Source organism: Ostrinia nubilalis, chromosome 30 (assembly GCF_963855985.1).
Source record: "Ostrinia nubilalis chromosome 30, ilOstNubi1.1, whole genome shotgun sequence".
NCBI classification, from domain to species: Eukaryota; Metazoa; Arthropoda; class Insecta; order Lepidoptera; family Crambidae; genus Ostrinia; species Ostrinia nubilalis.
This window is the reverse complement of record NC_087117.1, coordinates 917,473-934,472: the sequence shown is the minus strand read 5'-3', so window position 1 is coordinate 934,472 and position 17,000 is coordinate 917,473. Positions and strand designations below refer to the sequence as shown.

At 37.9% G+C, this 17,000-nt stretch overlaps 1 protein-coding gene across 1 annotated transcript in view; it reads right to left on the bottom strand.

Annotated features, from left to right (window-relative positions):
- Window positions 1-17,000, bottom strand: part of LOC135086024 (serine protease snake-like) — a 35,369-nt gene that overhangs the window by 13,809 nt on the left and 4,560 nt on the right. Inside the window, exons 3-7 of the mRNA XM_063980796.1 lie at window positions 11,839-11,894; window positions 11,433-11,503; window positions 10,576-10,751; window positions 10,112-10,224; window positions 5,740-5,892 (exon numbers count right to left, since the gene is read on the bottom strand). Coding sequence (XP_063836866.1) covers window positions 5,740-5,892; window positions 10,112-10,224; window positions 10,576-10,751; window positions 11,433-11,503; window positions 11,839-11,894 — 569 coding nt within the window. The remainder of the gene's footprint in view (window positions 1-5,739; window positions 5,893-10,111; window positions 10,225-10,575; window positions 10,752-11,432; window positions 11,504-11,838; window positions 11,895-17,000) is intronic.

The following is a 17,000-nucleotide window of genomic DNA, read 5'->3' as shown; positions in this document are numbered from 1 at the left end:
TAAAAATACATAAAAATGTCACTTATTAAAGAAATTTAGTTTGTCACAGATCGTCATAAATTATAGCCTATATGTTATGTTATTCTGGGTTATAAACAAAAATACTGTAAAGTTTCATCAAAATCTGTTCGGTAGTTTTTGCGCGAAAGAGTTACAAATTTCCAGACATCCTGATATCCAGACATCCTAACTTTCGCATTTATAATATTAGTAGGATCGAAGTACCTTCATCACTAAGTAAATCACTGGAGATCAAATTAGAAAATGCTTGGATTTCTATTAAATCAGCTCCTTCAGGCAATGGCGAATCTGAAAATATTAAAAAAACACAAACATAAAATATAATTTAACTTCACAACGAAGACGAAAAAATCGTAATTAAACGTTACAATAGGAATAAATACTCAATTTACCAACGTAAACAATATTAAATTGCACATACAATATCAAACGTACGAAAACAAACCACGTTAATAATCGTATGTATTACATACGATAAAAAAAAAATTTAATTGACAACGTTTATCATGGTATGTAAAACATACGATACTTTGTTAGCTTAAAAAAGGAACGTAAAGAATCGTATGTGTTAATTACTATAGTTTTGCATAGCTAGTAACAAAATATAAGGCAATTTTCAACACCAAAAGGAAAACTGTAATTACTACTTACCTAATAGTATGCGCTCGCTAGCGGTGAACCAAACCGCTTCTCCCCTGTAGACGATCGCACAGGACATTACGATAGTATACGTTGCGATCGTGGATTACATACGATTGAATACGTGTGAAAAATCTTTTATTTTAAATGATATTGCAATTTTTGTTCGCGGGTTCGATAATACGTATTTTAGTAATTATAAAATGCTTATAAAATCAAAATTGATATTTTGTGGCTTACGATTATTTACTTAGGAGGCATCGACATCGTTTGTTGGAATAGCTTATACATTTGTATTCGTATTGATATTGAATGTATCTAGAATTTCGTCTTTATATTTATAAGTTTGGACACTTTATCGTTTTGATGACTGAAAGTCACAACCATCTCTTTACTAGGGAAGTCAGAGAAAAAAAAACTGTGACGTACGTACACACCCGTCGTTGTACTAGGAAGTTCGAAAATAAAAGAAACAGTGTCCTTTTGTTTTTATTTTATGGTATTTGTAGGTAGATTGATGAGTATAAACATTAAGAATGTTTGGTACAAAATAATTGTTTTTGGTGGCGGATGTACTGAACTTTCATTGTTCTAAGGACTTTTGTTTGGCGTTTGATCAGAACCATCGTTTTACTTCGGTAAAGTTTGGTAATTTTGACGTCGGATATACACAACCGATTTTGTACTAGGGATGGGTGGGTATTCCAATTGCGTCTTTGTTCTATTTTTAAATTGCTTAAAAAATAAAATAAAAAATTGAGACTACTATAATTTGATTTTAATGTGTTCCTTTTTGACGATTTGTTACTCAAAATAAACATTGTGTTAAAAATAAAGTTTTTTTTTGCGTATACAGGATGACATCTTGTAATGAGTGAACATCCTTGTAAAGGATTATAGTGCAAGTCATTTGCAATCAAATTAGATAAGTATTTGCCTACGCAAAACACAATGTAATTTTTCCATACAAAAAATCAAAATAATAATAATTAATATCCCGTAGCTGATTTTAAATTTTCCTGCTTTTAAGCTAAGGTAGAAAAAGCCCAAACTATAAATAATAAAAATAATAAAAGACTTTATTAAACACACAGTAAACATAAAAGTAATAAAATAAAAGAAAATAGTGTGATAAAGGGGCGCCCGCTCAATTTTTATCGGAACACCATCTTAGGATGTCCCTATTAAAACTGAGAAATGCTTGACTTTTGCCTAGGCATATACCTACATAAATAAATTGGTTACAATAACCTGTTATCCCTTACAAGGATGTTCACTTATTACACGTCACCCTGTAAGTATAGGTATGCTTAGAAAGCTTTTCGTCTAAGTTAAATTTTATACTTATTTATTTTATTCATTTCTAAGTAGCACTTACACCGTCAAATCAATGTCCTCTTTACCCTTTCAAGCAGATCCCAACATTATTCAAAAAATGCAAGATCTTATAGATGATAGTTTTTGCATCCAGTGCCTTTATGAGATCATCGTTCCGCCTTGGTTTGTGGGTGGATGTCGCACGCTTCGTTTTTCGGTATGCAGCCTACTCCAGAACCTTGATGCCCCATTGGCCGTAAGTTTTGCGTACTATGTGTCCTGCCTATTGTCACTCAGCATGCTAATCTGTCGGGATATGTCATCGACTTTAGTTTGTTTACGGACCTCTCATTTATGATTTGATCTCGTAAAGAAACACTGACATAACCCTTGCTATAGCACGCCGTGCAACTTTGAGCTTCTTTGAGAGCCAATGTTTTGGACCTATAATAGGGTAACACACACTGATGGTAGACTCTCGTCTTTAGGCACTTTAGGATTTTGGACGAAAAGATGTCTAGTTTTCCGGATACTGCCCAGTCGAGGTAGATTCGTCGATTGACCTCTTTCTCGAAGTTGGACCTACCTAGCTAAATCTTTTGTCCAATGTAGACATCCTACTTGTCAACAATCTCAAGAATTGAGATCCCAACCGAAGTTGGGTAGGGTGCAACATGGACATTCGACATAAGCTCATTTTTTCCATGTTCATCCAAAGGCCCCGTTGGGATACTCGATTAAGGTCTTTAATATTGTGTCGAGGTCTTCCAAAGATTCTGCCATGACCATAATATTATCGTCGGCATACCTAAGGTGAGTGTTGTACTCGTCGTTGATATTTATGCCGAATCCTTTCATTCCAGGAGTTGGACAGGTGAACAGTTTTGGAAATAGGTATAAAATCTCCCAGCCTTACGCCTCGCTGTAGTGGAATCGCGCTCGTGCTCTGCTTCTGTATTTGGGCCAGATTGGTGCGTTCATGTAGAAGTACTTCAGTACCTCGATGTAACGAGAGTCGATACGGCCGCGGTGCAGGGAGTGATTGCAGCACTGCCCAAATCTCGATCAAATCGAAGGCCTTCTCATAGTCCACGAACTCCAAGCATAATGGCAAGTTATACTCTTCGATCTTCTGCAAAACCTGCCGCAGTATATGGATGTGGTTTATCTATCCTTGATTTTTGTTAATTTTCTTTGATACCTATTGTCTTTATTTATAAATTAATTAATAATGAAACCTAATAAACAATGTTTTTTATTTATTTCCTCCAACTTTCTTCATCATCCGACGGGTACTCATGGCAGAAGTTCCGTAGAATAATGACTAAAAGTGACATACGTCATATATTTGATTAAAAAAATTCGCAGAACAACGACGGTTTATCACATATATCCTCAAATTGTCCATAGAACAATGACGCATGTGATTTTTACAAAAAACTAAGTATTTTTGGAGATGGGTACATAGTTTATATAAAATAACATCTTTATGTTTATAACATCCCCTAATTTGAAACCGATCAGCCAAGTAGTTTTTTTTGTAGACACAAAAAACCGGTTCCAAAACTTCAAAACGCTCTCCTGGAAACTTAACATTTTGCAGATACGTCGTTGTTCGACGACGCCGACGAAATATTTGTGTGATGGATTTTGAAGATAAGGGTAAGTACTTTTTATTTTCTGTACAATAAGGTGCATAATAATGCACATAGTTTTAAAAAGTATGGCGAAATGTTGACCTTTATATTTTTCTCAAAATTTTATGTTTGGAAGACTAGAAGTTGTATGCCCCCACTTGACCCCAGTCTGGAATTTATATATATTGTAGCTGTAACCCTCTAGTATTCAAATATACCAGTTTCAGTTTGCACACTTTTGCACAACAATTTTATTTTTTCAGATTTATAAAAAATCAAGTTTTTTGATTAATGATTAAAACATTGAAAAAGTGACCAGAATAGCATGATTTTTAATTTATATTCTTAAAATGTGATGTATTGGGATCACGAAAATTCGCTGAGAGAGTTGAAGAATAGCATCAGTCGCATTTCAATTTCATTTCAATGGACGAAATACGGCAAAACAGGGAACGCTTCATGAAAAACAAAACTGAGTGGATTCCCGGAGCCATAGTGTTACATGTTTCTGTTCATAAAGTTCAGTCTTCCACGTCGAAAGATTCTACACCTGGACGACCACTCAAGGAGTTCGACGAGTCCAGCAAAAAGACGAAAAGAAGAAGACTTTTAGACCTCATTTCCTCAAGAAGTACTTGAGAACTGATATTGGCTGCTGAAGCTGCAGCGCAAATGTCTGCTGGCCACAGCAACTTGGCAAGTCATTAATGTTGTCCCAGTCTACCCACTAAATTAAAAAAAACTGAGATTCTTTGTTCCATATAAATCGCAAAAATGTTTATATCGAAAAATTGATTTTCATTAAATTCTCCATAAAAAACGGGAATTTCATACTTTAACACCTAATACATCATAAGATCAATTATTATTATACTGTAAAGTTAGTTTCTTCTTTCCTTTTTACTCTGTTTCTCTTGATTTTCGGAAATAAATATTTTATTACCAAAAAAAATTTTTTTTCAAACCTACCTATAATAATTATAATAACAAGCCTAATTAATCTTAAATTGCACAAAAAAGTAAGTAATGCGTGTATTAAACACATTAAAGTAAAAAAATAATATTGTCCAGCTAGCTTGTTCTACTCGAATCACTGTGCTTCGGCCTGATCATCACTTACCATCAGGAGAGATACAGGCCAAGAGCTTCCTCGTTGTGGATAAAATAAAATTTATAAAATCTCCTAGGGGATCGAAGTGGACTTATTCGTGGGTGATCAAAGGACAGAAAGTGTCGCCTGGAGTCTTTGATCACCTGGGTGATCAAATCCAGGTGATCGAAGTGGAATAGACCTTTTGATATGGGTTGGCGGCTAACAACCTATTAGTCTCTATTTCGGTTAATAAATTTTAACAAAAAAATAAAACCGACTCCAAAAAACATACACTAAAAGTACCTATAACATGAAAGAATACAACTGTCGGTCTATTTGTACCTATAATATTTAAAGAATTATCCTCCAACTCTTAAGTGTTAAGGAGTTGTACCTACCGTCACCAGTTCATCATGATGAGCTGATAACTACCTGCTGATGCAAACACTTGAATAACTTTAGAAACTATACTTATCTATAAAATTAAAAGAATTATCCTCCAACTCTTAAGTGTTAAGGAGTTTTACCTTCTATCATCAGCTCCTCAATATGAGATGATGATTTCCAGGCGCAAATACTTGATTAACTTAAGAAAAAAATGAAAAACAATAAACATGCCTATAAAATTTGAGGGTTGCCCTCGATTTCCCCTAAGATGTTTAGGTTCCATCATCAGACCCTGACTTTGGTGACAGTGGGACCACCTCGGGAATATTCCCGTCCCGTAGGGTATACACTCTATAGAACAAAAGAGTTTTGGAAATCGCTTCATAATGAGGGTTTTCGCGATTGAAAAATCATGCTGCATGATTGGTTATTTTTAACATGACATTGACAGATATGTCAAAATCCACCAATCATGCAGCATTTGGACCTCCCGTCTACGTATTGCCATCTGGCGGATTTTTCAATCGCGAAAATCCTAATTGACGGAGTTCTGCGGTAATATACTTACATACAAAAAAAAACATACACTCGAATTGAGAATCTCCTCCTTTTTTTGAACTCGGTTAAAAAAAGTATCGTACGAACCTCTTCTCAGTCTCTAGCAAAGCGATGTCATTGTACTTTGCAGGTGGCTTGTACTCCGGGTGCAGAAGGAACCTCTTGATTTTGTAATCCCGCGCCACCTTGTCAGGGTCTGACCTCTTCAGTATGCCCAGTCTTGCCAGCGATACTGGACCTCTGAAAACAATAGGTAGATAGATAGATAGATAGATAGATATTATTATGATAGTATTATGCTTCAACCACACCAACCAACGTGTGCAGATCGCCATCGCGCCGGCGCGTTCATAGGCCAATGACAGGTTGCGCGGCCTGTCATGGGTCGCGCGACGTGACGCGGCATATGATACCCGCAAAATAACGGGTGTAAAAAAACCTATCCCGAAGCCGAAGACTACTTATTCTCCACATCATGGGGATCATTTTTTTCTTTGGGACCATACCTGGGAAACTTGTGGTTTAGGAGATATTGAAGGTCAAAGTCAGAATATTTTTTTCAAGATTTTTACATTATCAATTTCAATTCGTTGTTTAAAATTTTTTTTTCTAAGAAACCTTATTAAAATTTTGAGTATTTTCGTCACAATAAGGCTTTTGTCTTTACAATAAGAAATGGATAGCAGCGCGCGCACACACGCTCAAGCGCTGCCCCCACGCCCCGAACCGCAACCCGCGCTCGCCCGTGAGTCATTCAACTCTACTGTGAGTTCAACGACTACGACTGGACCAACTGAACTGAGCTTAATCCAAATCTACCTAGTTTGTAAAAATGAAATGAGTACTTAAATTAGTTACTTACACCTTAATATCACCTTACCAGTTTAGTTTTTATTCTAAAAAATAATAAATTACATTTTAATTAATAAAAACCCTTTACACGAATTTGTTTCTTTCCGCAAATTAAATAATCTTACAGAACCTAGGTTGTTAACTAAACCGTGCTTTTACGCATAACCGTTATTCTATCACAATGTAGTATCACAGGTCTTATTAGCTACGCAATTGTGATAAGCGTAAGTAGGTATCATTAAAAAGTACCGTAAACAGATGAATAATGATCTTTTGAATGAGGCCTGTCATTCTTTACATTAATAACTCCCTACTTCAATAACTTAAGTCTTTACGATAGTAATAAAATTCATAAAGTAAAACTCAAATTATTGCTTACACCACCCCGCTCTAAACGCCTAGAGTAAACACCTGGCAATGTTACTCCTATCGTTGATTAAGGCATTCAATTTCGATAGGAGTGATGATTGTGTGTTCTTTAAACTTAATTGATTTCAGCAACTAAATAAAAAGGTCTCTTTTTTCAGTCTTCCTTCCATACTCATTACTTCCTTTCTTCATAATTTACTTGAAATAAGTAATGGTTATGCACGCGATTCTAAATAAACGTAATTTTAATCGTTAATCACAGGCAGTAAGCAGATGTGATAAACTTGTATCATTAAAAAGTACTGTAAACAAATGACAAATGCTCTTACACACAGGATCATTATTTCTAGCTCTCTAACTTAATAAATTTTACGTCTTTACGATAGTAATTAATAAAATAAAACTTAACTTACTTATTACTGCAATCTGAACGCCTAGAAATAACACACTGGCAAACTCTTGCTCCTTCACTTTCGAAGGGAGATTAAAACATAAGATTTTATTTTTAAACTCGATTGATTTTAGAAACTAAACAAAATTTCATATCTTTTAGCACTTCTTTCATACCAATTACTTCCATTCTTCAACATAAAAAGATTCATCGTCTTGTTCGTGATTATTTTAAATGAACGTAACTTTATTACACGGAATAACTATCAAAATGTATTGATATTCTTATTGTTTTATTAATAACGATTGCGCATCTACAATTCATTCAAATTTGAGTATTTTGGAAGCTTGCTTAAAGCATTAATTATTATTAAGTATGCTAGGACGGATCTTTAGTTAACAAAGATTAATCAAAGTATTTTTGCCGCCGCTTTTACAATCTCATTCGTTGATAGACTTGCCTGTACTAAAGTGATGAATTTACATTTTTGTTAAGTTAAAAATTACGTAAATTTGTAGTTGAAAATGAAGAGTAATAACAAAGCGCTACCGATTCACGACGAACACATTCGATAGACGTATTGCTTGACTGTTATTGGTCAGTCAGTCTCGCCGCGCGGGGCAGTGCCTTTGTTGCGAGGGGCCGCTCGCGCCTCGCGTTGCTCGTCGCACGGCCAGTTCGGTTTCTTCGGCCGTCGAATGCGCTTGCGACTTTTGATTGTTTTCTCGTGCGGATAGTTAGTGTGTGAACGTGTGATAGTGAGTGTGGTAATAGTGAATGTGTGTTAGAAAGATGCCTAACCATACGTACAGTGCTCGTGAGTACGTAAACATGGTTTACTGTTATGGGAGGGCACGTGGAAACGCATCTGAAGCCCTGCAGGCTGTAGGTATCGGGCTGAACATCCTACAGCGCACCAACGTACTGATGCACGTATTATTGTTCTGGCTGTACAACGTCTGTTGGACAATCAGCCGATTGTGCCTCCGTCCGCCTCGTCTAGGCGTGTATTGTGTCGGATTTGAGGAACTTAAATAGCGGTCTGTACGTGAAGGAATACTGGAGCGCGCATCAAAACACGATTTACCTGGCACGCGTTTGCTTGCACGTGGAAGGCCGTCAGTTCGAGCCACAACTTGTCCGGTTGGAGCGGCCGATTCCAGACGACGTCGAAGGGGATTAGTCGGTAAGTACTTAGTTCTAAACCTAAACAAATGCTAAAGGAATGTGTTTTTTAAATGTAGGAAGTGAATAATCTGGTAATTTTGTGTACAAAATACTTCTGCGGTCGCGGTAGGTAGTGGCGGGAAAGCGCGTACGCTCCAACCAATACACTCACACACACATAGGCACGGTCATTGCGTTGCGTGGCGCGCTGTACATTGCGGGCTGCGGAATATTGTATTTTTTTTAATCATAAAAATAAAAAATATTTCCCACCAATAATATTTTGTAATATTACTTGGTTGGGTGTACAGAAGGCGTAGTTTCAGTCTTCGTGATAGGTTTTTTTACACCCTGTATAGTGTAGGTATAGTCTGGTCCGTGAGCACGTAGAATTTTGTCCAATGACCCCTAGCTACCCATCCTTATCGCTCGCGCGTAATTATGTTGTTATCGCGTTCGCACACTCACTGCGGGTGCCAGTCGCACAGTCGCGACAGCAATATAATTACGCGCGAGCGATAAGGATGGGTAGCTAGGGGTCATTGGACAAAATTCTACGTGCTCACGGACCGGGCTTTAGACGTTAGTTATTGGTGCCTTTTTTGCTATTTCAAACAAAAAACGAAACTAGGACAATATTCGAAAGTGTTTACAGGGTGGAATTTTGTAATGCCACCTGGAGGGAAATCTTTGAATGTAAGTAGTTCTCTTTCATTTAAAAAATAAAGGAATGTTTTCTTTGACATTTTTCTATCTACAGTATTAAGACCTACTTTCCCTTCAGGTGGCATTACAAAATTCCAATCTGTATATACAGGGTGGAAACGATAAGTGATCTCACTCGATTATTTCTAAACTATACAAGATATCAATAAACTACTTACTGATCCTGAAAGTGCTTTGTGAGCTCTATCAAACGGTATTAATAATAGGTTACAGAATAAACTGGATCTATCCGAAAATTCAATGTTTTCAGCTTCCATACATTTGGTAAAGTCACATTATTTTAAAAACTACACAAGATATCGTAAAATTGATTTCTGATTCTAAAAGTGCTTCACAAGCTCTATCCAATGGTATCAATAATAGGTTACAGAATAAACTGGATCTATCCAAAAATTCAATGTTTCCTTCTTCCATACATTTAGTACTACTACAGTGATGACACTCATCTCTTGACAATATTATAGCAAGTAAAGCCTAAAACCAATGTTTTCCATGAATCATTTTAAATGATAATACAATTCACGAGTTTATTTTAAGAGTTTATTATTAAATAAAAAAAAAATACACTTCTAATATTGTGTGTCTGGCATACATTTAGTATGGAAGCTGGAAAAAATGAATTTTCAGATAGATCCAGTTTATTCTGTAACCTATTATTGGTACCGTTTGAAAGAGCTCAAGAAGCACTTTCAGGATCAGTAACCAGTTTTTTAATATCTTGTATAGTTTAGAAATAATCGAGTGAGATCACTTAACGTTTCCACCCTGTAGATGACCCACGCTGAACGAACTGTCCCACCAAACTCAATGACAGGGGGGCGCTACCATCGTTCAACTATATGGTTTCCAACATGGCAAAAATCGGAACCAGCGATCCGGTATTGACGGTGGCGCCCCACTGTCAATGTCATCGATAGGACAGTTCACTATTTTGGAACTATATTGGTGACTCACAGCTGCTTGTGCGAGGTGCAGTGGCCAGCAGTCAAGATGAACTGCTCGCTAATGATGGTCCCTCCACACAGCCACTCCACCTCGCTCTCATCCTCGACGTAGCCGAGCAGAGCCTGAAAATTCAATAGAAGGAAATAAATAGAAAAGCTTCAGATCCAGAGGCCACGGTTATGATCCCCAGTAGGGGCGATTTTTCTGTTCGGTTTGGTTGGTGATGTCCGTTTTCACCACCAATCCCTATTTTTAAGTGACCCCTATGGTGATACATAACAGGAATTTAGTTTTCATTATGGTCACTTAAAATTTAGGGATTGATGGTGAAAACGGGCATAAAGTCCACTACCAACTTACCTTAGTCTGTCGCCATAACAAAGAAAGAAGCTCGCTTCCGCCTTCGGCCTGATCATCACTTTCCATCAGGTGAGATGCAGGCCAAGAGCTTCTTCGTTTATAGGGTGTCTTACCATGTGGGGGAATTGTCCTCTGCTAGCATCGACTCCGCTCGAGCCGATTACAAGAGAAGGAGGGTCGGAACAGCCATCGCGGCGGGTATACCGAGTCTGGGTCGAACCGTTAATTTGCGCGTAGTATGTGTATCCTACACACGGAAACTTGATCTGTTCTTGGTAGTCCACGCACTCTGGAAACCAATGAAGCCGTTAAAAACTAAATTTTAATTTAGTTTAATCACAAATTGATAAATGTAGATCGTTTTATCCACAAAGACGCGCCCCACCATTCTTCCGCTAATCGTTCGTTCGTTCGTTCGTTTCAGCCGAAAGACGTCCACTGCTGGACAAAGGCCTCCCCCAAGGATTTCCACAAAGACCGGTCCTGCGCCGCTTGCATCCAGGTACTTCCCGCGACCTTTACCAGATCGTCGGTCCACCTAGTGGGAGGCCTGCCCACGCTACGTCTTCCAGCTCGTGGTCGCCACTCAAGAACTTTCCTGCCCCAGCGGCCATCAGCTCTTCCGCTAATGTTTGAGTGTTATCGGTACATGCTAATTAATTATCCATTAGCACACTACAATAATGACGCTCGGATTGCTCGGATCAAACTCCCCGCACCCAGCACTTCGATCGACCAATAATTGGTGGGGCGCGTCTTCGTGGATGAAACGATCTATAACTTGCAGCACAAAATATCTTGCAGTGTATTTGGCATGCAGGCCGCTACCCGCTACCAACCGGGCGATGTGGAAATTATTGGGCGAGGCCTATGTTCAGCAGTGGACGTCTGTGGCTGAAATGATGATGATCATTACGTGCCTAAGTAATATAGGGGTGTAGAAGAAAATATTATAATGCCCATGACTTACTATGGTAAGCAATTTTTCCTATTTTCATGTCTGGCCGACGAGGACTGGCCGGCTCGCAGGTATCAGTATTTCTGAAATGTTACATAAGTTGAACTCTGTACGAAATAAACTTTTTATAGGTCTAACGTTTAACTCTGTAAGATCTGCTTTGTAAAACGAGCATGTAATTATGTATTCTAGCAAATAAATTATTGAATTTGAAATTTGAATTTGCCCGAGGTATGGGAGCGACACGGGAATGGGTGACATTGATTTAGTATAACGTGACAGATAATGCAAAGTAAACGTTATTATCTTCAATAGTCAATTTTATTTTATTTTATGGGGGAATTAGCTACTGGGGTTCGTTGTCACCTGAAAACCTTAACGGAGGTCTAGTCTAAACTCAACTTAAAACAACAAATACCTCAAGTCTTTCCTTGTACAGCATATTATCGGGTCTTTTGCGCTGGACCCGCAGATCTGAAACCAAGTTTACACAATCATCATCATCATTTCAGCCATAGGACGTCCACTGCTGAACATAGGCCTCCTCAATGATTTCCACATTGCCCGTGTACAGTGTCCCAAAAAGCTCGGACCGTGGTTGTAAAATAAAACACTGATCCAAGTAAAGTGAAGTATATTGAACCTTAATGTTTTAACTTAAATAGCCAAGAAAAAATTAAATGATATCGCGATTGAACGAAGCACATCGCCATCTAGCTATACAATTTCAGAACCTATGACTTTTGACATTTTCCATTACTATTTTCTAAACTATGACAGACGCAATCTCAAACATAACCGCCCACCATGAACACTGTGCGGTGTTCATCATTAACATCAGTATCGCGTACATGAGACTTCGACAAAATACCTATAACCTAGTTATTACTTAAGTTATAAAGTAGTGTACTTGATACCTAATTGCACTGGTACGATATAATAACATTCGCTGGTATAAAAACTATCAAAACAAAACAAAACTAGCATCACTTAATAAACAAAAAGCAATCGACACTTCATTAAATTCATAAAACATAACACATCTAATAATATTTATGCTATGTGAGACTTGTGCGAGTACAGTTGCTTATGACTTTAACAAATCAGAACATTCAAAATCTACAATAATAAACGAGACTCAATTAGGCTGCCACAGGTAAGACACATAATTTCGAAACAGGTCATTTTATGGTAGAGCTTTTGCACACGTTAGCCTACGAAAACACGTGTAATATTTGTCCAGCGAAGGGATGGTTGTCAACAAAGATGCCATAAAGCCAACGAGCCGGGGAAGATCATTCTCTTTCACTAGCCCAGTAGCCCTACGTTACATATTTTGGGTACCTGTGAAGACCTAACTTTGGTGGCTGTAGAAACAGAGCTAAGTTTTTCCTAAATTGGTATCTTGGTTACAACCTAGTGGACTGTATTCGATAGCTCTTTTGTCAACCAAGAGAGACCATTCCTCAACAACGGCTCACTTGTCGTTGTGGGCGTGCGAACTGATGATTCTGCTACTATGACATAACGGCGAACCGTCTACAGGTTCTGAATGAACCTGGCCAGATAGGATCCATCCAAGCCTTGTGTTCTGCGCTAGAGGAGAGCCTGGAGAACCCTTGATTATTCCTTCAACTAAAATCTGGCTGTAAATGTCGGCTCCTAGAATCAAATCTATTTTATGAGGAGTGTGAAATTTGGGATCGGCTAATTTGAGTTGTGTCAAACTCTGACTCAGTTGAATCTTGACCTTCCGCTTTGGGATGACTGATGACAGTTTCTTTAACACGTATGCTTTAACTGGAATGTCAAAAGTGGGATCAAGAGTCGATTGGAGCTTAAAGCTTACCAATGATTTCGAAACAACAGGTTGAACTGTATCACCTACACCTGATACATTTACATCACACGAAACTCGTTTAAGGCCTAGTGATCGTGCTGCTGACTCCGAGATAAATGAAGCCTGAGAACCTTGGTCCAACAGAGACCTAAAAGTTAGCATATTTCCGGACTGCGATTCTACCTTAACACGTGCAGTGGCCAGAAGGACTTCACTATTAACACTGGAGTTACTAGGCAATGAAGTGGCTACAATGACTTCACTCTTATCAACTGATGAGCTCTCAACATTTTGATCAGTTGATTTGGGACTACTGACATGCAAAAGAGAATGATGCTTCCTTTTACAAACTCGGCACCTGGAAGTTTGACGGCAAACAAATACGAAGTGACCAGAACACATACAATTATAGCATAATCCGTTGGACTGAACAAAACTACGTCGTGTGTCCACCTGTTCTTTTGCAAAATTCTTGCAATTGTATAATCTATGACTCTCTGAACAGAATGGACACGAAATTTCAGCAGTGTGATGGACAGAAATGTTATTGCGGACTACATTATTTGGCTTTACTGATCGGGAAGGCAAAAACTCTAGCGACCGGAACCTATGTTCTAAAAAGTTCTTAAATTGGCTCATTGTAGGATGGTCGTCGGAAGTGCTTATTTCTGCCTCCCACAACTTGCGAGATTCTGGATCTAATTTTGCGCTAATCAAATAAATTACGATGACATCCCATGAATCTGTCTCTAAACCCAAATTCTTCAACCCGTTTAGGCAATCGCAAGTTGTATCTAGTAAAGATTTAATTAGCTCAGATGATTCGGAACTTACATTTGTCTGGCTAATCAAACGCTTTAATAAACAGTTGGCTAAATATTTTTTATTGCTAAACCTTTTGTTCAACAGAGCCCAAGATTCGGTATAGTTTGCATCAGTAACAGGAATGTGACGCAAAAGTTGCTCTGCCTCTCCTGTTAAGTGGGCTTTAAGATAATGCAACTTGTGAACATTTTCCAGACTATCATTCCTATGGACCAGGGACTCAAACAAATCTTTAAAAGTGGTCCACTCAGTGTACTTTCCACTGAAGGTGGGAATACTAATTTTGGGTAGCTTAACCTGTGGCATACTAACTGACGTACCGGACTGCGGGATAGGAGACTTACTGCTCGAGGCTACAGCAACAACTTCACTCAAGCTCTCTTTTAAGTTGGTCTTATAATCGCAGTAGAGCTCGTGTGTGGATTCGAAAACATCATCAGTAAAATAGCTAGAGCTCCTGTACTCGTCAGTCTCAATATCTGAAATAATCGTTCGGTGCGTATCAGTAAACAACCTCCATTGTTCCTCTAATGTTTCCAGCCGTGTCTCTATGTAAGCTTGGGAAATTCTGGATTTAGGGGACTTTTTAAAGTTTACATGACCCTTGCTAATCGAAACCTTCACATCCTCCTGTAACTTAACTAAGGCTTCCATATTGACCTCTGAGGAGTGATCCATTGAGTGAAACGACTTCTCTAAATCACTAGGCATGGAAATATTATATGAACAGTTAATTACCTACATAGATTAACATCGCAATTAAATTAAAGTTAGTTAATTCCGCACACTTAATTAAGAAATCATTAGACACACTTTGAAAATACCAAGTCCGTAATCGCAAAAAATTCTAAGTCCTGAGATGCAAAATTTTCTAAGTGTTTGAAAAAATAGAACTTATAAAAAATCGGGCATAGGTTCCCCGTCTGTTCACTTTTTCGCCGATTATTCTAAGTCCTAGCTACGAAACTAAATAAATAATTACAAGTGTTTGACAACTGCTAACTACATAAAGAAAATCAAAGTCCAAACTGTCAATTTTGATTTTGTCTCTGATCACTGTGACTCACGACTTTTCCGATTTGCACTGCTTTTACCGCCATCTGGTTGCTCCTCGTGAACTCCATAAACTCGCACCGCTTTTAGCGCCCTCTGGAGAATCCTTGTCTATGGCACTGCTTTTAGCGCCATCTGGAGGATCCTTGCGGGTGGCACTGCTTTTAGCGCCGTCTGGTGGAAAATCTCATCCAACTGCTTTGCGCTGACGTCATCACAGCAGAATCCGCTTTCCGCTTCCGCAAAGCACACCATAAGCGACAGTCCACCGCTTGGTCGGTGTGACGAGAGAGTGGCCAGCTGTACAAACCTCCACGTGGCCTTTATATCCGGCGTACCGAAGGACCACAACAATGTACAGTGTCCCAAAAAGCTCGGACCGTGGTTGTAAAATAAAACACTGATCCAAGTAAAGTGAAGTATATTGAACCTTAATGTTTTAACTTAAATAGCCAGGAAAAAATCAAATGATATCGCGATTGAACGAAGCACATCGCCATCTAGCTATACAATTTCAGAACCTATGACTTTTGACATTTTCCATTACTATTTTCTAAACTATGACAGACGCAATCTCAAACAGCCCGGTTGGTAGCGGCCTGCATCCAGCGCCTTCCTGCTACCTTTATGAGGTCGTCGTCTTGATAATACATAAAGGAAAATAGTTAAAGAAGTATTAGGGTACTTCTCATTTACACTCAAATTTGATGGTCACACAATAATAGTTCATAAACGGTATAAGTTAGAACAATACCTTTGAAATCAGATGATAAAATATCTATTTAGCTACATACAAAATAAATTTTATCGTAATAGAAGCAAAATTAATACGAAAAAATCACATGAAACGATAAAAAACGGGGTCATTTTTCGCGTTCTCATCGTGTCACACCTTCGGTTGCAATGAAACATTTGGTTACTGCATTCACAATTTTCATTCAATTTGTGTGTAGCATATACTAAAATCATCGTAATTAAATATACTTTCCACACAATAGTCAAAAAAATATCTTCTTATAATTATTTTGAATTGAGAAAGCGAAATACGTTGGTCACACGATTTTAGGTACCTAAAATTTTGAGTTATAATATAAGATTGCCGTTAAACCGAACACCAGCAACCAATCACAGCGTTCTATTCGGTTAACGTCAGTCACGCTTCGACCATTGGGGAGGTGAGATAGGTCGATCGTCGCTCCGCGAAAAAAATACGTAGCTTTTTGTGATTGTCCATAGACATACCGTCGCTTGCTTGAACAATATTTTCTACCTCTAAAATTTAAACAATTTAATTGAAACTTTGCCATTGAAAACTTAACATGTTAGACTTATTTGTGTAGTATTCGACTTGAACCGTTAAATTAAAATTTAAGGATAATTCATAAAAAACTAAAATTTTCGTCACCTTCGTGGCATCACCTTCGTGGTGTTTTATACACGAAGGTGATTTTAGGCCACGAAAGTGATTTCTTGCTTTGGTTTTTTTTTAAATATAGTGACTGGTGTTTATGTTTTTACAATATTTTAATAACTAATAAATTATACGTGGTAAAGTAGAGATCAGTACATCAATAAATAAATAAGGGCCTCGTATTTTTGTTGTCTGTCTGTATGACTGTATGTATGTCTGTATATGTGACTGTGTATCTGTTTGTAAGATATATTTAATCTGAAGTTTGAGTTAAAAGTTGTACAAAAAAAATACGAGGCCCTCTGGCCTAAATAAAAAAAATGTTTTTGATTAGGGACTGATAATCAGTAAGAGTTCTTTTTTATTGAGGTACTGATAATCCGTTTTTTGCTTCTTTAGCATTTCAGAATGCCACCAGTGTCACCCTTAAAACCAATTGCGTAGAATCTTG